The sequence below is a fragment of the Rhinopithecus bieti genome, unplaced genomic scaffold, assembly GCF_001698545.2.
Source record: "Rhinopithecus bieti isolate Rb0 unplaced genomic scaffold, ASM169854v2 scaffold_20477, whole genome shotgun sequence".
Lineage (NCBI taxonomy): Eukaryota > Metazoa > Chordata > Mammalia > Primates > Cercopithecidae > Rhinopithecus > Rhinopithecus bieti.
In genome coordinates this window covers 2,657,582-2,678,265 of record NW_016810038.1, presented here as the reverse complement: position 1 = coordinate 2,678,265, position 20,684 = coordinate 2,657,582, and the positions used below count along the sequence as shown (strand labels likewise).

At 47.4% G+C, this 20,684-nt stretch overlaps 1 protein-coding gene across 1 annotated transcript; it reads left to right on the top strand.

Moving 5' to 3' along the window:
- Window positions 1-216: 216 nt before the first annotated feature.
- Window positions 217-17,678, top strand: EDN3 (endothelin 3). Its single transcript, XM_017891181.1, has 5 exons — window positions 217-313; window positions 6,571-6,712; window positions 12,705-12,881; window positions 14,068-14,113; window positions 16,024-17,678. The coding sequence occupies exons 1-5, from the start codon at window positions 217-219 to the stop codon at window positions 16,150-16,152; spliced, it is 591 nt and encodes a 196-aa protein (XP_017746670.1). The 3' UTR covers window positions 16,153-17,678.
- Window positions 17,679-20,684: the final 3,006 nt, after the last annotated feature.

Sequence of the window (20,684 nt, the reverse complement as noted above, 5' to 3'; positions counted from 1 at the left end):
CAACTGTGGGCTCAAATGCCTGGGCTGGAATCTGGACCTGCCACTTAGGAGATGTCACCTCTGAGACCTTCAGTGTCCCCATCTAGAGAGTGGGGGACTAGATAGCACTCTATGAGGAAAGATGTTTTCAGGATGACACAAGAAAGTACACAGGGCTTGGTTAGCACAGTGCCTATAATCTAGTAAACACTCAACGTCTTGAAGACAGTGGCCACAATGATAACAACACAACCTCCAGCCCTGCAGAAGCCCTTCCTGGGCCAGAGCCAGTCCTTCTGCCATATCCCATCCTGTGACTGGAGGATGCTGGCTGGTGAGTAGAAAGTCCTTTCTCAAGTGCTGCTGGGGTCCACCTCCTTGGACCGTCCGACTGTGATCTTAGCTCCTGGAGTGCCCCGGAGCAAGCCTGTCCACCCTGTCACCTGCAGGATGGTCTGTTAGCCTCCATTAGCAGAAGGCTTACAGACCCTGGGAAAAGGTGTGCCTGGCTGTCTGCTGTTGCTGATAAGGAGCCTGATAAAGAGTCTGTGGTCAAAGGTTGCTGGGCTGGGCTGAGATTCAGTCCCGCCCTTCCAGCCCCTCCTTTCTGCTTTCTATTGCTTCCCTCTCCCCTTGGTAAATCACTGGAAGTTTTCAGGAATGGGGCATGGTGCTCTTTGCGGCCACCAGTCTGGGGCTGTGTCTGTGAAATAGGAGGTAGGGGTGGTGATTGGGGTGATCAGGGTGTCAGTTCAGGAGAATAGGAATGATCTGTTTAGTGCCTCTTTGTTAAACACCTATGCTGAGAGCTCTGTGAGGCATCTGCGGCTCTCATGTCCTTGGTACGTCCAGTAGAGTAGATATAATGCCTTGTAATTTGCAGCTGAGGACCCCATGGGGCCCCAGTAGCCTCACTTCCGACCTCACCCAACATTGCCCAGGACTGAAGTGAGTGTCACCAACCGGGAGTCACCAGGAAGCAATGGAGGAAATCCCACAGACACCGGTTTAGAAAACATCATTTCATGATGTGCTTTTGAGACGGGCATGTGAAGGAAGAAGGTGTTGGCCAGACTAAAAGGGACCCTGAGCTTGAGGTTCTGACTGATCATGGTTTCAGGAGTTTCTTCCCCTCACATAACCATTTCTATCTCTTCCTTAGAAATTAGCACACTTTGGGGTACCAGTTTTGAGTTGGAGTGGCATATTTCTTAGAACACTGGACAGCAAGATACTTCTTTAAAATTGGAGGGACTTGGGGCTACATTTCGCAGTTTGTTGGAAAGGTCAGTCCTACGAGGACTTTTCTGTTGGGGATACACAGGCAGAAAGCCCGTTTTCTGCCCCAGTCAGCAGGAGGAGTGAGTGGTCCAGGAACAAAAACAGACTTGGTGGAATGCAACTAATCTCCACTTGGGAGACAGGGACTTGAGGCTGGAAGGCAGTTTGATTTGTAGCAAGAAAACTTGGTACAAAGAGGTTGTGACCCTGTGTGACCCCAAGGGAGAATTTGGATTTCTGCAAGATGAAAGGGCCATTACAGTGAGGAACTTGGCCTTAAATCTGAAGGCAGATGAAAGGCTCCGATGTGTCTGGTTATGTTTGTTCCCGCAAGAATTTAAAACAAAGGAAGCTGGGAGGCAAACAATGCTGCTGCTTTATAATTCCAGTTCCAAACCTCAGAGGAGAGCTGTAAAGGGTGACCCTGTCTACGGCACCGCCCCACGTTCCAGTGTATAGGAAGGGGATGGTCTCTGTTTTGCATGAGAAAGTGACCTGGTCTCCTTCATTGTGGTGTTTTAGTTGAAACAGAGTTCCTCAGAATTGTAAATGCGCACACATATACACACAGACTTTTGTGCACTTTGGAATAGAAATTAATTGCACTTGCAAAATAAATGGCAGAGCATGGCTGACTACAGATGGCCACACGTGAATGAATTGTTTGTCTGCGTAGTTTTGGGTGCTTCTGAATCCTGGTTCACCCACCAGTCCTCCCAAGAGCAGACAGACAGGATGAGGCATTGGCTCTGTTTCTCATCTGCCCCACCTCAGAGTCTTAGGAGGGCCAAGAGCTTCGGGAGAACTTGGGGACATTCACAGGCTTGGAAGCACTGGCCTCCTCTTCTTTTATGGCCTTCTCAGGGCAGATTTGGGGGGAGCTCTTAATAAACAGTAACTCAGGAACAGAACCGTCAGGGAGGCCTGTTCCCCAGCTCAGTAATTTAAAAACCAGAAACAGCTTAATTTCATACGCATTGATGAGAAAGGTGCTGACAGACATGGCCGATGACATGACTGGCCGCTGGTGGACAGTTTCGCCCCATGGCTTGTGGAGTGTAAAATAGCTCTGCCGAGACCATCCTGGCTAACACGGTGAAACTCCGTCTCTACAAAAAAAAAAAAATACAAAAAATTAGCCGGGCGTGGTGGCGGGCGCCTATAGTCCCAGCTACTCAGGAGGCTGAGGCAGGAGAATGGCGTGAACCCGGGAGGCGGAGCTTGCAGTGAGCCCAGATAGCGCCACTGCACTCCAGCCTGGGCGACAGGGCGAGACTCCGTCCCAAAAAAAAAAAAAAAAAAAAAAAAAAAATATAGCCCTGCCAAGAGTCAGAAGCAGCTGCGTGAGACAGCAGAGGTCCATGTAACTTTTCTGGATTTTTGGAAATCTGATTTCCATGGGTCTCTTGCAGGGCTGGGAATAGACTGGGGCGAGTGAGGCACTCCCTCACGTACAAACTTTCAGGAGGCACCAAAAACTCAGTAGGAAAAAACAAGTAAAATGTCATGCACTGTTTTCAGAAAACCAAAATGAGTGCAAAAAATTCATAATCGACCGAATATTATTTTTAATAAAGGCAGGATCCAGCCCTGAGCTTGCTGCACTTACTCACCTGCCTCACCTTAATCTCAGTCCTGGCATCTTGTTTGAGGATAAAGCCTGTGTCTCTAATACAGACTCAGTAGTTTGAGGTAAGTGATAAATCTCTTGGAGCTATTACTGGAAAGGGGTCCCGATCTAGACCCCAAGAGAGGGTTCTTGCACCTCAAGCAAGCAAGAATTCAAGGCAAGTCCATAGAGTAAAGTGAAAGCAAATTTATTAGAGAAGTAAAGAAACAAAAGAATGACTGCTGCATAGAGCAGTGGTGTGGGCTCGTTGACTGAGTATACTTACAGTTATTTTTCGATCATATGCTAAACAAGGGGGGGGTTCTTCATGAATTTCTGGAACTGAGGGTTCCCCCTTTTAGGCCTTATAGGGTAACTTCCTGATGTTGCCATGGCATTTATAAACTGTCATAGCACTGGTGGGAGTGACTTTTAGCAGCTAATGCATTATAATTAGCGTATAATGGGCAGTGAGGACAACAGGAGGTCACTTCGGTTGCTATCTTGGTTTTGGTGGATTTTGGCCATCTTTTTTTTTTTCCACCTCCTGTTTTATTAGTGGGAGTCTTTGTGGCCAATGTCTTGTGGGGACCTCCTGTCTCATCCAGTGACTAAGAATGCCTCACCTTCTGGCAATGCAGCCCAGTAGGTCTCAGCCTCATTTTACCCAGCCCCTATTCAAGATGGAGTTGCTGTGGTTTGGACACCTCTGACAGAGCTACCAAAAGGACATTACGCAAGGACACAGACAATTAGGTTGGGTGGAAGATGAGTGTATCTTTACAGTCATCATGATGGTGAGCGCAAGTCTTGCTCGTGAAGATTTTTTCCATCCTTAACCTGGTATCTCCTGAAAATTAGCAAGGGTGTCTTCTCTTGCTTTCTTTATTCAAAGGCATGTATGATGGTGTTGGCATTTTTTTAATCCCTCTGCACATACCCCCATCCTTACGAAAATACTTGCTCCCAGTTTTCCTTCTTCTCTTTCCACTGCTGGGAACTATTTTGAGCCCTGTCTGTCTGCAGCTTTGCATAAAGTTATAATGAGGCTGGGCCAGGCAGCCATGGATTTCTCATGTCTACATTCGGCCTGGAATTCAGCAGGGTCACTGGGGGCTGGGGAGAGAAACTCTAGCCTAACTCATTTGATGCATTTGGGTTGTACCAGATGGAGGGAAACCTGCTAATCTGTACGATTCCATAGACGGCTTAATTCCCCACGTTTTGGAGGAGTTTGTTTCTCTAATTTTTTTTTTTAACCATAAGTCTTGAAAATCCCACACAACAAGAGTTATTTTTCTGTTGTTCTCTTTTCCTTTGACCCCCTGGTGCTTCCTCCAAATATCCTTAAGTGTGCGGGTGCCTGTGTTAGGGGAGGAATAGGTCTATGGTCCAATGAGCTGACGGGATGATAAATTCTGTGACTTTGAGATTCTTTTTAATCTCAGCCTTATGGTAATAGGCCATGGAAGAGTGTAAACAGTTTGGGCTAAAGCTTTCTAAATACAGTTGATGAGATCCTGGGAACCACTTATCTGGGGTGGGGTGGAGCACCACGCTTTGAGTTTGGTGTTAGTGCTGGGGCAAAGGTCTAAGGCCTTCTCCAGTGATTGTGCTGTTTAAGGATATTCAAGGGATGGTGAGGGCCTTTGGAAATATCTGAGTGGAGTTTGGAGTCAGAGGGACCCTGGAGAGACCCAGCCAACCCTTTTGTTTCTCAGGTCCAGAGGGAAGGTGCCCACCTTTCCTGTGAATGAGTCATCCTTGGGACTAGAAGCCTGGGTCTGCCAGCCTAGGAAAGCCTCTGTTTTGCCTCTGCCACCTTACCCATCTGTGCAGCCTAGTTTGTTCACCAAGGTGCTGATGTGGCCTGCAGGAGTTATTGCCAAGACATAGTTCTTCCACTTCAAGTAATCTAGAGGCCACAAGTAATCTAGAAGGTTTTCTAGGAAAACCCCTCAAAGACTGGCTGATTAAGGACAAAATAAGTAGAGATCCATTGAGTCAGCCAAGAACGTCGTATGTTTGGGACATTGGGTAGGGCCGTGAAGTGATGGCTGATTTGGATCTTAGTCATTCATTCATTTAACAGGTATTTATTTTTGAGATATTGGGACCTGATTTTGAGCCAGACATGGTGTCAGCTGCCCTGGATGGAGAGGTGAATGGGGCAGACACAACCAGTGGCTCCGGCTGGACAAGGTCTTGCTGTTGCTGAGCCAGTGGGTTGTGCCTGGGCCAGACACCATCTCTTAAATGAAACAAAGGAACTGACCCTCATTCTTAGGTCTGATTGGTAGGGGTCAGTGCTCAGTATTCTTTTTGAAAATGTATGTGATACTGTTAAAATTCTCAAACAGCCAAGTCCTGGATAATTCCAAAGATTTTTTGAGGGGGAAAAGAGGGAGAGAGAGTGTATTTTTTAAAAAGGCGACAATTAACCCACAGCACATTGCTCACTGCTTTTGATATTTCCAAATATTCTAGAATCATGGGCTCTTTCTGAGGGCTGCAGGAGATAGACTTCCCATCTTGTGGGGTGGTGGGATGAACAGTCTGCCTTGGGTCCTCCCAACTTTAAACCGTGAGAATTTTCTGCAGCAGAAGTAAAGCTATGAGTTGCCGGTTCACTGTTCTGATGTTTAGGAAGCATAAGCTTTGTATAATATTCTTTAGAACCAGAAAGCGCCTGTGTGTGTTCTCTGCTTGTATAATGAGGTCACTGAGGAGCTATGTTTCCTGGCCTATTTTCTTTCCTGGAGGTTGGAAACGCACCCCATGGGCTGTCTGGCATAAGACCTGGCCCACAGTGGACTTTCATAAGCATTTGATGAGTGGGCAAGGACTAAGTTCAGTAGAGGACAAAACTTCCGAAGTGTTCAAATGAGTGTCCAGGGGTGGGCTCCGAGCCTCCTGGGAAGGAAGGGATCGCATGCCTGCCTCCACCTGCTGAAGGACAGACAGTGGGCAGTGGGCACACCTAGGGGAAAGGAGGGGCCTAGCCTGCTTCCACCTGTGGAGGGCAGACATTCCACAGTGCGCACACCTGCGGGAAAGGAGTCCCGTCAGCTTACTGTGCTGGGTTTGTCCTGATTCTGAACATGCTTTTTTGTGTGTTGTTGCAGTGAAGAAAATTTTTGCTTGTCCTCAACAGCTGGGGAGACTACAAGCCTTCCTCTTACACCCAAGAGGCCGTGGTTGCCATCTCATGAAAGTGAGGTCCAGGGTCAGCCAGAGTTCACTGGTCACAAGCAACAGAAACGTAGTCTAGCTGGCAAAGCACAGGAGGAGTTTATTGGAAGGACGCCAAAAAGCTCACAGACTGGAGGCGAGAAGAAACCCTAGGCTCTGAAAGGAGGGGTGCTAGGACAGGATTGGGAGTCTAGGGGTGTATCAAGTGGACAAGGGGGGGCGGGGCCGCTTGGCAAATCATAGCTCCAGAGTATTTTCTGATCTCGAGTTTCCCCTCTCAGGAGTCTCGGGAGAAAGGGAGTCAGATTGGCCCAGTTTAGGTCTCCTGACCAGTCCTCAGGCAGAGGTAGGTAAAGCCCATCGACTGATTGCCCCCCAGGGACCTCACACAATGGGAGGGGGATAATTCTCCAAAGAAAAGATAGCAGACTGGATCCTAGGAGACAAAAATAACCAATGCTGGCCTCCGGCTGCAGAGAATTCCCTGCTTCTCAGTCCTTGGAGTGCAGGTGCCCCTGTTCCTGGTCCTATCCCTCCCCTTTGTCTCCATGTGTTCGTGCATAGCAGTGTCTGCTGGATGTTCGCTGAAGCAGAGAGTCCCTTCCATGGGCCTTTGAATGGTCAGCCACTTCCACACCAGAAATTGCATATGTAGGTGTGCTGGAGGGCATTTTGTTTTTTCTAAGGGTATTTGGATTAATCTTCCTATTTCACCCTGTCTTACTCATTAGAGCCACGTTCTAACTGGTTCAGATTACGGATGGTAAATAAAGGTGATTGACACTTTTCTCCCTGCCCAGGCAGACATTTCTAAGCTTGGGAGAGTTGATGAGGGATGCCTTCTAGGGAATGTAATAAAATCTGAAATCGAGCTGTAGTTAGAAAGCATGCAAGGGTCTAGAAGTTTTCTCCAGGGAATGGCAGAACGTGGTATCCAATGACTGCTGGTGCCTGGCAGCTGGGGGCTGCCTCCTGACTGTCTGCCAGTGGGAAACAGTTGTTTCTCCTCCTCCTGGCCACAGGACAAGTCACAGAGCCACGCTTTCTGTACAATATGTCCCCTGGGCCAAAAGGCAATATTGCCTCTGCTTTCCCAGTTCAGAAGGAAAAATGTGAACCGAGGAAGTAAATCATCAACTTGACATGTATCCTAAGTGTGACATGAACATGTTCTATTTGTTGGGGAGACACTCAAGTCACCAGCCGGGCTTTTTAAATGAAAACAACACCTCTATTTAAATGAAACAACACCTCTATTTGTAAAGAGGAAAATAGTATCAGGTACTAATTTTGTTCATGTGTCATCTGACCTGTCTGCCTTCGCTTTATGGAATAAACCACTAGACTAGGAGTTGTAAACTCAGATGCTCCTGAGGGCCAGACACATAAAAAAGATGAGTTGAATGGGGCCAGGTATAAAACTACTGAAAATGGTCGGGACTGGGGCAGAATGAAGGGCTTATGCCCAGTCTCTGACATCATTACCTGGCTGCCATGCTGGAATATGAGGTTGGTATTAGCACAACTTCCAATTCTTCAAGAAAAGCTGGAAATTGGGATGTTTATGTGAAATTTCCAGATTTAACAAAAAACACTATGGTTCACGCCTGTAATCCCAGTACTTTGGGAGGCTGAGGGGGACGGATCACGAGATCAAGAGACTGAGACCATCCTGGCCAACATGGTGAAACCCTGTCTCTACTAAAAATACAAAAAAATTAGCTGGGTGTGGTGGTATGTGCCTGTAGTCCCAACTGCTTGGGAGGCTGAGCCACGAGAATTGCTTAAACCCAGGAGGCGGAGGTTGCAGTGAGCCAAGATTGCACCAGTGCACTCCAGCCTGGGGACAGAGTGAAACTCTGTCTCAGAACAAAACCAAAAACAAAACACTGTTGACTGTAAAAAGCTGACAAAAATGCCAATTTGCTAACCTCAGTACTGGATTAAAAGTGTGTGTGTGCAGGGCCCCGCCCCTTGTCTGTCTGTTCATAAGTTTCACCCGGAGTCTAGTCCAGCACCTGCATGTTGAAAAGCAGTTGGCAAATATTTGTTGAATGATATTCAGTTGTGGTGGGTGGAATAAAAACTGGGTTTTCAATAGGGAATGACAGTTTGATAAGCTTTCCTAAGAATTTAGAATCTGGTCAGTGGGAATACCTGTGTCTCTTCTTTCAAAGTTTCAGATATACAGGCCAGGTTCCTGATCAGAAAGATGGAGAGTGTTAATTCATTTATGAAAAGGCAACACGGAACTTAAAAACAGAATCTTTAAAACAAAAGTCAGCTTTCCTTATTTAGAAACTTCTCGTAGAGAGAAATCAAGCATTTTCAGTGTGGTGTTGCAGATGAAGAATGGATATGGGAGATTTGGGAATTTAATATTTAATAACACTTAGACATGATGTTTGGAAAAATGTGACAAATAAGAAACATTTGATAAATAAGACTCTGATGTCACCAATCAAATAACGAATGTTCTGAATACCTAAGTTGAGTGATAATGTATTAGATGAACACACACAGCACCAGAGATTGCATATGTAGGTGTGCTGGAGGGTATTTTGTTTTTTCTAAGGGTATTTGGATTAATCTTCTCACCTGCTTTTCTTTTGCATGGAGCTCTGTGTTATAACTGAGACATGAACAGATGGAAGAGCTGCCTACTTGTATAAAGGATTGTATTGTGAAAACTCCATTGTATTACAGAGCAGTAGGCCCCAACCACTGGGCAGGGCATGCTGGTCCAAGGTTCTCGGCCAATTTCATTTCACGTTCATGGTCCACTGTTAGGTCTTTCCTGTTCACTATTCAGTAAACAGCCAGTGACGAAGCCATACAAAAATGAAATATAAAGACTCATGAGATATGAGTACGTTATCACAACTGAAATAGAAGCGCTCATGAGCTGGTAATCTGGCATCAGACCTCGGTAAGAAGGTGGTGTCGAATGAGCTGACCTGTGGCCTTGGGTTCCTTATTCCCCTTTTTTATTGCTAAGTCAAACATCTCAAATGCCAGGCTTAGTAGATGGAACTTTTCTGATACAACTCACTTGACCTCCCAGACCAGATAAATAACAATAGTAGCTACTGTTCGCTGACGGCACTTTGCTAAGTATTTTCCATGCAGTGTCTCCTTTGCTTTGTCCAACCACCCTTTTGTCGACCAGGAAGTTGTTGAGAGGGTGAAGTGATCATCATGTAACATAAGAACAGTATTACCAGGTCATGTGTCTCTGTGTGTACCTTGCACATACCTGTACCTACTGGCCTTTTTCCTCTACCTGTTTTCATAGTCCAACAGCATATATCTCCTGAAGGCAGGGACACATAGGGGTGCGCCTTTCTGTGTCCCTATGACACTTACATGGATACTACGCATATAGTGGATGCTTAAAAACATTGGAGATTCTTTCAGTGATTTTTGTGGTTATTGAACTCTTTAGGGTGAAAAGAATCCAGTCTTGCCAGACTAGAATGATCTCACCATGAACTATCAGTTCGCAATCAATAATCTGTCCGCCTGGCCTTGTGTGAGGCCCATGGTGGGTAAAAAAGAAGTAAAAGACCTGCCCTCTCTTTTGAGGATCCAGTAATCTGCCTTTAGACTTGGGTAAGAAACACTGCAACTCTGGGCCCTGTGGGTTGGAGGACTGCCTCTGACACCGCTCTGATCATGCCCCCCACCCCACTGCAAGAGTCTGGGACTGAAAGCCAAATGCACCCTCTTCAAGACCCTGTTCCAGGTATTCAGGGGCTGGAATTCCCTACTCACGCATCCCCCAAGACCACTTCAGGGCCTGCACAGGTATCCTCCAGGGCCTGACACTTGGGGATGAGCAGGGCTCCGGGTACATATCCGCAGGCCTGCAGGGTGACAGCTGCTTACAGGGAAGCAGCCTGGGGCATCCACCGGGAGTGCTTGAAGCCAGCACTGGTGTGGGATGGAGCAGGATGGCAGAGAAGGTGCTAGGTCTCCACCACATTCCAATACGGATTGGCCAGGAGCCCAGGATTCTAAATTAAAGGCTGGACCTGTAAGGTGTTTGGAAGCCACATTTGTCCAGATACAGGAGATAACACTTTTTCGTTTAAGGGCTTATCAGATCGATTGAAACCTTTAAATGATTAGCCCTGTGAGAGGTGGGCCTCCATTGTGAACTCTTGTTCCAGACTCTACAATGTCAGAGGCAGGCCCTGCTGGGCCATCAGCTTCCCTCACCTCCGCACAGGTCAGCCAGCAGGGCACACCTGGAAGGCCCAGGCCTTGGTGGAGGGGTTTGTGTGCCTCAAGGCTGTGGGGGAGGGGAGGGGGCCCTGCCTCTCTAAACATTCTCTGAAACTGCCAGGTTCATTTGCATACCAGCACTTTGCTGTGCTTGGCAGCTGGAGAAGTGCTAAGCCTGTCTTTATTAACAAATACCACGTTGCCTTGTTTCCTTACTTAAAACACTTTAGAGTGTTTTTGCTCAAGTTGAGTGGCTCTACATGTGTAAATGCTTAATCAGCTGACAGCAATTTCAAAATTGCAGGTCTCACTGTTGATGGAGAAATGGGAGCCTTGTTATTCCTTGTGTGTAATTTTCACCAAGAAATGGGGGGCTGGATTTAATGTCAACACTTAGAGATTCAATGTGGCCCTATTACTGGAAAAATACACCTTTAGCCAAACCCTGCCTCAAAACAATATCTACATTGTCTTGCTGCACCCCTTACCCCATTTCCCATTCCTGAGAAAAAACGGGCTCAGTAGAGGGCTGGATCCTGCCCTCTGTCTCCATTTCCTGAGCGCAGACGGCTCATCAGTGGAGCCTGTCTCTGCCTGGAGGGAACCCACCACCTCTGTTTCTCGAGGAACTTGGGTGGGAAGGAGTTAGGGGGAGAACAAGAGTTGAAAAACAGGGCGGGGTCAGTTTTAGGCTCTTGTGTCCAACCTAGCAAGGAGACGGGAGCAGGGAATTCCCTCTAAGCATTAGGTCACTGTGAGGCGCCCTTGCCCAGTTTGCCCTCACCGCCTCAAAAAGGCTTTATGGTGTGTGATTCAAATGAAAAGAAATTCAATTTGATTTTATTTTGAAAATGCAGAGTGGGGCTGGGCGCAGTGGCTCACACCTGTAATCCAGCACTTTGGGAGGCTGAGGTGGGCAGATCACAAGGTCAGGAGATGCAGACCATCCTGGCTAACACAGTGGGACCCCATCTCTATTAAAAATACAAATAATAACAATAATAATTAGCTGGACATGGTGGCACATGTCTGTAGTCCCAGCTACTCGGGAGGCTAAGGCAGGAGAATTGCTTGAATCAGGGAGGCGGAGGTTACAGTGAGCCAAGATCTGTGCCATTGCACTCCAGTCTGGGCGACAAGAGCAAGACTCCGTCTCAAAAAAAAAAAAAAAGAAAAGAAAAAAGAAAATGCAGAGGGGATGTCAGGACTCGCTTTGAAGTGGATAATTGGTACTACGAAGTGGGGCTCATGGAAACCAAGGTGGTTAATTTTTGGGGACTACTGAGAAAACTAAGATTTATTGGAAAAGTGAATTTGGCCAATGTTTCTTCTAGCTATTAGTAATTTGTCCCTCAAATCATGCTAGTAAGTTAAGAATCTGCTTTTAACTTCTTCCCGCTGAACTGCCTGGCAGGCGCCCCCTTCTTCTCTGGGGAGTGATGATTTGGATGTGCACACTCATTAGAACCAGGTTTCATGGGTTTTGCTCTGAACCACGCCATTACACTCCGCCTGCCAACACCAACCATAAATGAAATTGGTAAACAGTTTCAAGCCCTCTTCATAATGTGGCTCTTCTGAGGCTGGCTTCACCCTCAGCTGCATGGCTGGGCCCTCGCTCACCTCTCTGAGGGCATGGAGTGTTCCTTCTGATGAGGAAGCAACTTTCAGAGGCCAGGATGCATCTCTAATGACTGTAATTGCATTTGCCGTCTTCTCATTAGCACAAACTGCAAGGCCTGCTGTGCACACGGAAGAAACTCAGTTCAAGGCCCAGTTCTGGCCTCAGGCTGCGGGGTAGGCAGGTGGTCTGATCAGGGCAAAGACCCGGACCAGCACGTAGGTTGCCCCACATGCCCTTGGCATAGGAAGAAAAGCCTCTGGAAAGGGTGCTATGGTTGTTTTTAATTATTTCTCGGCTTTCCATGAAGTGAGGTGGAGGCCCAGATGGTACTTCCAGAGCCGAGGAGCAGAACCTGGCCCGGAGGAGTTAGGCCAGCCATAGTTTGGTCTTGAAGAGAATGAAAGCCCGCCCATGTTCACAGAGCGCTGAGCCCTGGGGCGTTCAGGCCACACCTGCAGCCCGTGCCTTGGGTGAGGCTAAGGGCCTCACGAGCGCAAGCACACATGCCCAGACGCCTGCTGGGCTCTGAAAGGGCTGGCTGCTGCCCAGCTACCCAGACCCTCCATGTCCTTCCATGCCCTCAGCCCCAACTCTCTTCCTGGGGGTTGCGGAGGGCAGGGAGTGCACAGTTCACTCCAGAACCTTCCTAAGACCCAGAGCTGCAGCAGGGAGGGTGTGAACACCAGTTTCTGAGACCTTTCAGCCAGGCAGCAGTTCTCGCTCCACACCCTTGGGGGCCCCTGAGCAGGGAGGCCTGCGTGTGCTTACCTAACATTACCCTGTGCTTTGCAGACAGACCGTGCCCTATGGACTGTCCAACTACAGAGGAAGCTTCCGGGGCAAGAGGTCTGCGGGGCTGCTTCCGGGGAACCTGCAGCTCTCGCATCGACCACACTCGCGCTGCGCTTGTGTGGGGAGATCTGACAAGGCCTGCCTGCACTTTTGCACCCAAACTTTGGACGTCAGCAGGTATGACCCTCCTCCAGTTTCACTCATTTGCAGATAGGCATCAACCCTTGGCAGGGCCAGGCCAGGGGCTTCTCCAAGGAGGGTGTAGGATGGTTCAGTCATATCCTGACCCACTGTCATCTTGTGGGCCAGAGAAAGGAGGTGCTGAGTCCAGAAAAGACCCAGGTCCTCAGCATCAGGAGGGCAGGAGATGCAGCACGCCCACCCGCTTGCTGCCTTTTGGAAAGAGGCTTCACAGTGGCCATGGCTGCATCTGGTTTCCAGACATGTTTTTCTGGCCTGTACAGCACTTTGTGAAAATCTGAATAAGTTGCCAACACTTAAAAGATTGAAGAATTAACCCCTGCCAAATGCATGTTTTTAGCCTTCTCGAAAATAGCCCATAAGAGTGCAAAAGGCTTGTTGGGGAAAACAAAACAAAACCAAAACAAAACCCAGCACGTAGGACCATCTGATCTCAGAGACTCCCTCCTCTTTGGCCACTCTCGGCTGGAACTGAGTGGGGGCATCTCATGTTTGAGTAGGACGTGCAATATCCATTTACCTGTGTTACTAATTTATCTTACTTTGTAGCCCCTGGAGGCCCCCAAGTTTGAGACCCTGTGGTCTGTCCTGGTTGCTTTACGGAATCTTGTAGATCACGTTGAATGGGACCAACAGGCAGACTCCATGTTTGACCCAGGGGCTTTGAGCTGTTATTCACTTAACAGGTATTCCTGTTAATGCTCCTTACTCGTCTTTTTCTTAACTTTGGGCCAGGATTCATGAACCCAGTCAGGCAGATCAGCCCTTTCAAAACCCTTCCTGGAGCAGGTGTAGGTGAGCTGCCCTGATGCACACAAAAGAGACGTAGGCAGGGGTGAGCTCCCAACACCCCAACAAGGCAGACGGTAGCACTCAGGACCCCACGATCTGCCATCTGCGAAACCCAGTGTGAACTGCATGGTTTTCCCTCCTTCCGGGCTTTTAAACATCCGAAGAATAACTGAGTGGTGAGCATATTCTGTACTTCGGTAGAAATCCACCCACTGAGTGCTTAGCCTTCAGAAACTGTGCCTGAGACGCAGTCCTTGGGGAATGCACTAATGTGCTCATTGGTGGGGAAGAGGAAGTCATAATTTGACACCAAAAAACCAGCCACAGGGAAAGGCAGATTGATTCATTAAAACCAGCTCTCTCCTCACAGTCATTCAAGGACGGCAGAAAAAACAGACAAAGAAGAGGAAGGGAAGGTGAGAGGTGCCAACAGAGGCCTGTGTCAAAGGAGGTGAAGATGCGATGTGTCATTCCTTCGGGGGTGGGTGGAGGGTGTTTTGAGGGGGTGGCATCTGGTCTGGTCCAGTGGGAACCCCAGATCTCATGGGATGCTACACCCACAGGCAGTGGTGCCTTTGGTGGACCGTTTCTGGGAACAGAGCAGGCTGAAGCTGTGGACAGCTGCTGTCACTTGCCTGGCCCTGGCCACCTTGCTCTGTGTCCTGGGAGCCAGCCCTTGCATCCCTTATAGCTCTGGGCAGTGATGTCCTCCCTGGATTTCACTGGCCTGGACAAAGCTAGCCAACCACCACTCTCAGAGGCCCCGCAGGCTGCCCTGCCTAGGCCCACGCTTCGCCTCTGCTTCCTTAGCAACATGTGGTCTTTCTCCTCAAAAAAATCATTTCTTCTTTTCAGCAGCTGATTCCTGGCTGAGGTGAATTACAGCAGCTTGACAGCAGGGTCCCTTGGTTCTCCAGTTCATTTTATTATTTTTTTAACCCACTTGTCTTTTTTGTATGAGAGATCCTGACGGTTTCCTGTAGTCAAACTGGGCTTATTTGTCATTCTATCAATCAGAATTCGTTATTAATGACTCAGCAGCACATCTGCAACGGGATGGTAATTTGTGTTCATAATAATAGCCTGGAGGTGGCTTGGGTTTCTACAGAGACTGATCAAGGGAAGATGAAACCATGCTCAGTATACAGGAGGCTTTCCAAATTGGTGGCAGATCGCTTCTAGTCTAGTCCAGAGAGGGATCTGTCAGCATCCATAATAAAAATGGAGCGGGAGGAGGAGGGCCGAGGCGGAAGAGACAGAGCCCGGGAGAGCATGAGTCAGACCCAGATGGTCCCACTTTGCCTCTTCATTCTTTTTCCTCTTTTTCTCTTCCTCACCCCAAACCAAAGCTCCTCTCAGTGAGGGCGGGATGTAATTAAACCCATCCATCCATTGCATCATTTATTCATTCACTTATGCATTCGTTCAGCAAAGATTTGTTGGGCACCTGCTGTGGGCTGGGCACGGTTCTCGATGTTGGGGACACAGCAGGAACAAGGCATAGGATCTCTTTTATGGAGCTTAACTAGTGGGGGATGCAGACAGCAAACATGTACAATATAAAGTGAGATTGCAAAGAATAACAGAAAGACATGGCAGGGGTAGGAAGCGTGGGGTGGTTGCAGTTTGAGATTGGGTTGACGCAGCCTCGTCTTTCTGACCAGGTGACCTGAAGGAAGGCTGGGAGAAGCCATAGGGATGAGTGAGGGAAAGGAATTTCAGGCAGGGGAACCAGTGAGTGCAAAGGCCCCAGAGCGTGCTCAGGGAACAGCCAGAAGGGAGCCCTATACAGGAGAAGCACACAGCTCCTTTAGCTGTTGTGGTGATTATTACTGTTCTGTGTCACATGTTCAAAAGATACGATTGGTGGTGCAGGTGTCCCAGCAGGGCCTGGAAAAGTGGTTCTTTCAGGTCTCTATGACTCACGTAAAGCTCTAGTAAAAAGCTTTACTTGGGAAGAAAAAGTTTCTTATTAAGCCAATGTTCTTGCTTTCTTGCAAGATTCAAGTTAGTAATTCCCAGATTTGCATTCTGAGTGGAAGCTGCCACCGTCCTTAGCTTGTGATAATCAAAGATGGAACCAGGCTGCAGGAGGGCTCCTAGCAGCCTTGTCTGCTGGTGTTGTTCTTTTCACACTTTTCCAGTCTGGTAATAGGCTCGGAAATTGCTGAGAAGCACTGGGAAGAGGGTACGTACAGTTCCAATCAAGGAACAGGCTGGAGAGGCAGTAGGAAGACGTTCCCTTTTTCAGCTTCACAGAGCTACAGAGCTATGCTTTCATAACATACCTTTCTTTTTTTTCTTTTGCCCCCTTTCCCCAAGATAGGTTGAAGTCAAGGACAGACAAAGCAAGCAGGCTTTAGACCTCCAGCATCCAAAGCTCGTGCCCGGCAGTGGACTCGCCCTCGGTCCATCTACCTGCCCCCGCTGCCTCTTTCAGGAAGGAGCCCCTTAGGAGGACAGGCCTGAAGCATCCTGGTCTTGGGAGGCTTCTGTCATTTCTCACACACAGTTCAGATTTCCACCTCTTTATGGACAAGGAGTGAATTTGCCTGGGGCAGAACACCCACCCAAAGAGTCCCCACTTAACAATACCCCCCACTGCAAGAATGCCCAAATCCAAATGACCCCCGTTTTCCTAATGGGTAAAATGATCCCAGATGTGCCCCAGAGCATGATGCCCGCAGCTCCGGTTTCATGCAGGAAATTGCTTTTGGAGAGGTTTGGCAAGTTGGAAAGCCACTTACTGGCTTTTGACATGACTTCTCTTGGCGAATAAGTGGACTCCAAGCTAACTCTTTGCAAATGTAAACACGTATCCATCTTGTAATAAATGTAAAATGCCCATGCAGCAGAAGCATGCGACTTTCATATCCTTGCCTAGAATAGGCTGCATGGTGTATGTCAGTGAGGGTCACGAGGCATCGGCTTTAGACACAGATCATAGCTCTACGGGAGTTTATGAATTTGAAGCTTATGGGATTTTGTCAGAGAAATTTTCAGCTGTGCTTGATACCCACCAAAAGAATGTATCTCAAAAGAATGAAGGAAGAAGAAAAAAGGATCCTTGATGTTTGTGACAAGAAAAGGAGAAAGTATCTGCAATACGGAGCTTGTTCCTGTTCAGTGACTGACCCTCTGTATTCTGTATAGAAACCAGGAGGCTACACAATGGAGTTCCCAGGCCTTGTTTGCAGGAAGCCGACTATAAAGACAGCCCCAGCTCAAGGCTATTAGGTTGAATATTTGCTTTCATGAATAAATGTGGATCTTTGGGGAATGGCTTCAAAATAAGTCATGAACACAAATTCTTTGTAAATTATGTAAATTCCTGTTTATCTATATAAATTGGCAACAACTGGGAATTGTACCGCCTGACAGTTCAAAATCTCTTTCAGCTGCTCTCTTCCAGCCGAGCTGAGCTTACCATGAGTGTGGAAATGTGGCCCTGCCATGTAAAGTCGCCTGTGCAGGGGAGAGGCCACCCATCTCCCCACCCGGCCGCAGAGAGATAAGAAATGGCATTTGAGTTGGGTGTCCAGGGCCCTGTATGGAGACATTTAAGATGGTGTATGACGCAGCATTGGCCTTGACCAAATGTTAAATTCTCTATGCGTATTTCATAAGTTATTACAGGTATAAAAGTGATGACCTATCTTGAGGAAATGAAAGTGGCTGATTTGCTGGTAGAATTTTGTACAGTTTAGAGAAGCGATTATTTATTGTGAAACTGTTCTCTGCTCCAACTTTTTTATGTGGCTCTGTTCAAAGTAGTCACTGTATATACGAATAGATAGGTAGGTATTTTAAATTGCATTCTGAATCCAAACTCATATTCCTTAGAGCTTGAATTACATTTTTAAAATGCATATGTGCTGTTTGGCACCATGGCAAGATGGTATCAGAGAGAAACCCATTCATTGCTCAAACACTCAGAAAGTACTGCCAAAAGCCTAATAAAAAATCTAAAGTTTGCTCTGATTTGTGGGTTTTCTTCCTCACTGTCTTTATGTGCGTGGTTATGCGTCGACTTTTCATGGACCTCTGGAGAGGACAGGAAGAAGTTGTGGTTTGGGAAGTGGAATCCATCTAAAGTCAGTTATGGAGCTAGATGAGGGGCTGCCTGAATATTAAGGAAGAAGTGGGGTTTGGGGACCGTTCCAAGAAGACAAAACATTCACAGCAGTCAGGAAGAGAGAGACCTGGGGAGAGTGCTGGTTCTTCCTCCAGACCATTGTGCCTTCCTAGGAATGGGGAGGCTTCCTTGTGGCCCTGCCAGAGATGGCTGTGCAGCCCAGGATTCTAGAGAGAGGGCACTGCTGGGAGGCTCAGGATTCTAGGGGAAGAACCGCAGGGCAGCTCAGGGTTCTCGGAAGAGGGTACTGCAAGGAAGCTGGATTCCAGGAGAGGGCACTGCTGGGGGGCTCAGGATTCTAGGGAGAGGGTGTGGCTGCTGAGTTCTTGATAACCAGAGGCAGCAGTGATCACACCTGCAAGTTTTTAAAGCTTGTAAGACATCTCTGGGGATTGGGGATGTTCCGAAGGAGTGGGATTTCCTTCATTTTCTTTCTTCCTTTCCTACCTTCTCCACCTGCCTTTTGAATAAAGAATCAGAGACCATCGGAGACAGGGAATTGGACAAAGACAGGCCCAGCCAGAGAGCAAAGAGAAATTCAAGAAGAGGAGTAGGTTTGATGGCTACCTGATCTGAGAAAACTCGGGAGCCTCTTCTTTTAATTAAAGTCATTTTAGAGAGTTTTGACTTTGATGGATTGAGAGAGTTGGTTTTTTTCTGCAGGATGTGGGGCAGCACACAGCAGGAGCTACAGTATTCACTGGAGGCACTAACAGGACCTGGAGTCCAGGAGCCCGCTCAGGTGCCACGGAGGCCGCAAGCAGAGGAGGACAGCCAAGGACTTCCAGGAGCCATGGCAGTCCGAGGCCCAGACATGGCAGGCTTTTCTGGCATCTGGGTGGAGGAATGAAGGGGCAGTCTATGGATTTGTGAGCAGGATTGGCTATGGAAATTGCAGGGCCCCTAGCTTAGAAGGATTAAGAACTTCAGATGGTTCATTAAACCACCATGAGCATCAAGCCCTTCTGAGCCCAGGATCCCGTTCACCTGCGAAGGTTGCCTGCAGCTGAAGCCCAGCAAAAAAAGGCTGTTGAGTCTGGAGACCTGGATTTGACACCACGTCCTTTAGGGAAACCAGGTTTAAACTCTCCCAGCCTCAATTTCTTTCTTTTACCTTTTCTTCTTTTTTCTATGTCTTTGTCTATCTGCAAATATGTTTATTTTGAAAATTGTAAGTGATAGTTTTTCTGGGGATAGAATTTTAAGTTGCCAGTAGTAGCCCCTTAGTTGGAGGATGTTATTTCATTGTCTTTTGAGGTCAGTTATTGCTGGTTAGAAATTTTCTATAAGACCAATCACTCTTCCTTCATGGGTTAATTTCTGGTGGCTTTAATGTTTTTCTCTTTATTCTAGACATTCTGCAGTTTCAGTATAAGGTGTCCAGGCAGGTCTTTCCATTCGATTTATACCAGTTAGAATTGGTTTGACTTTTCAATTGAAGGACTTCTCTCCCCTACTTGTTTCTGGAAGACAGTGTTCTCCTCCAACATTGCCACTCCACTGTTCCCTGGCATCTCTGGAGTGCCTGTTTAAACTTTACTTAAAGTGCCTATTTTCTCCATTTCTCCTTTGCCTGCATATGTTGATATTTTCTTTTTTCCCCTATTTTTGAGTCTGAGTTTAGTATTGAAAACCCGGGGCTGTCATTAGAGACTGTGTGGATTATCAAGGGGGTATATTTCTCCGGGAAGCTTGTTCCTGACTGTCAGTCAATCCACGGTGGTTCCTAGGATCTCTCCTTGCACAAGATGGGTGTGAGGAGCCCAGGACACACATGAATAAGTCTCCAATTTGTTCAAAGCGTATGCCATCGTTTTAAGCCCTCAACATAATTCTATGATGTCTGTATTCTTCGTGTCCTCATTTTACAGATTATGAGAAAAACTGGGGCACACAGGGGTTACCAGCCTATGGCCATATAGCTAGAAATTGGTCCTCACCTGAACACATTGTGCCACCTGTACTACTGTATAATTCGTTAATGGCAGGTGATGGTGAGGAATGAAGGCTCAGAATAATTTTATGGAGAAGGTATTTTTAATTAAAACATTGAACAAGTAAAACTCTTTGATTGAAAAATTGAAACTATGAAAACATTCTATGTAGGGACTTCTTGACCCCTCCCTGTCCTGTCCACCCTGCCTCACCTCCACCCCCAGATAACCACTATCACTACTGTCTGGAGTACCTTTTCATCTTGCATTGTGTGAGTAGGAGCAAACAGGAACATGTAGTCTTGCTTCTCACTACTTTCTCACACAAGTTGGCCTGTAACACTGTTTTCCTCTGACACCGCGTCTGCCACCGAGGGTGTGGGTTTTTTTTCCTGACACCAAATACATGTTGTTTCCCACTCCAGCTATCCAATTCTACAACACCAACCAAGTGTCCAACAACTGAACCTAATTCTGACTTTATCTACGTGGAGTTAGCATCAGAGCCAGCAAGCTAAGGTCTCAATCCTGCAAGACTCTCCCTATTTCAGACACCAGCCACACAAGTGGGGTTCCCAGCTGATCCACATTTCTTCCCAACCTACTATAAATTTGGGGATGCCATAAGCTAACTATACCCCCATGTTTGAGAACCCATCAGAACAATCCCCAGAACTCAGGGAACTACTGTGCATACAACTTCAGCTTTACTATAAAGAGTGTGACCCAGGAACAGCCCCATGGAAAACAGGCAGAGAACAAGGTCCTGGGAGAGGAGGTTTCCAGCCTCCAGTACATCCACGTGTTCGCCAACGTTGAAGCTCCCTGAACTTACTTAAGGCTTCTTTATGGCAGTTTTGTTACCTATGCCTGATTGATTAAATCATTGGCAATTGGTGACTGAACTCAAGCCCAGAG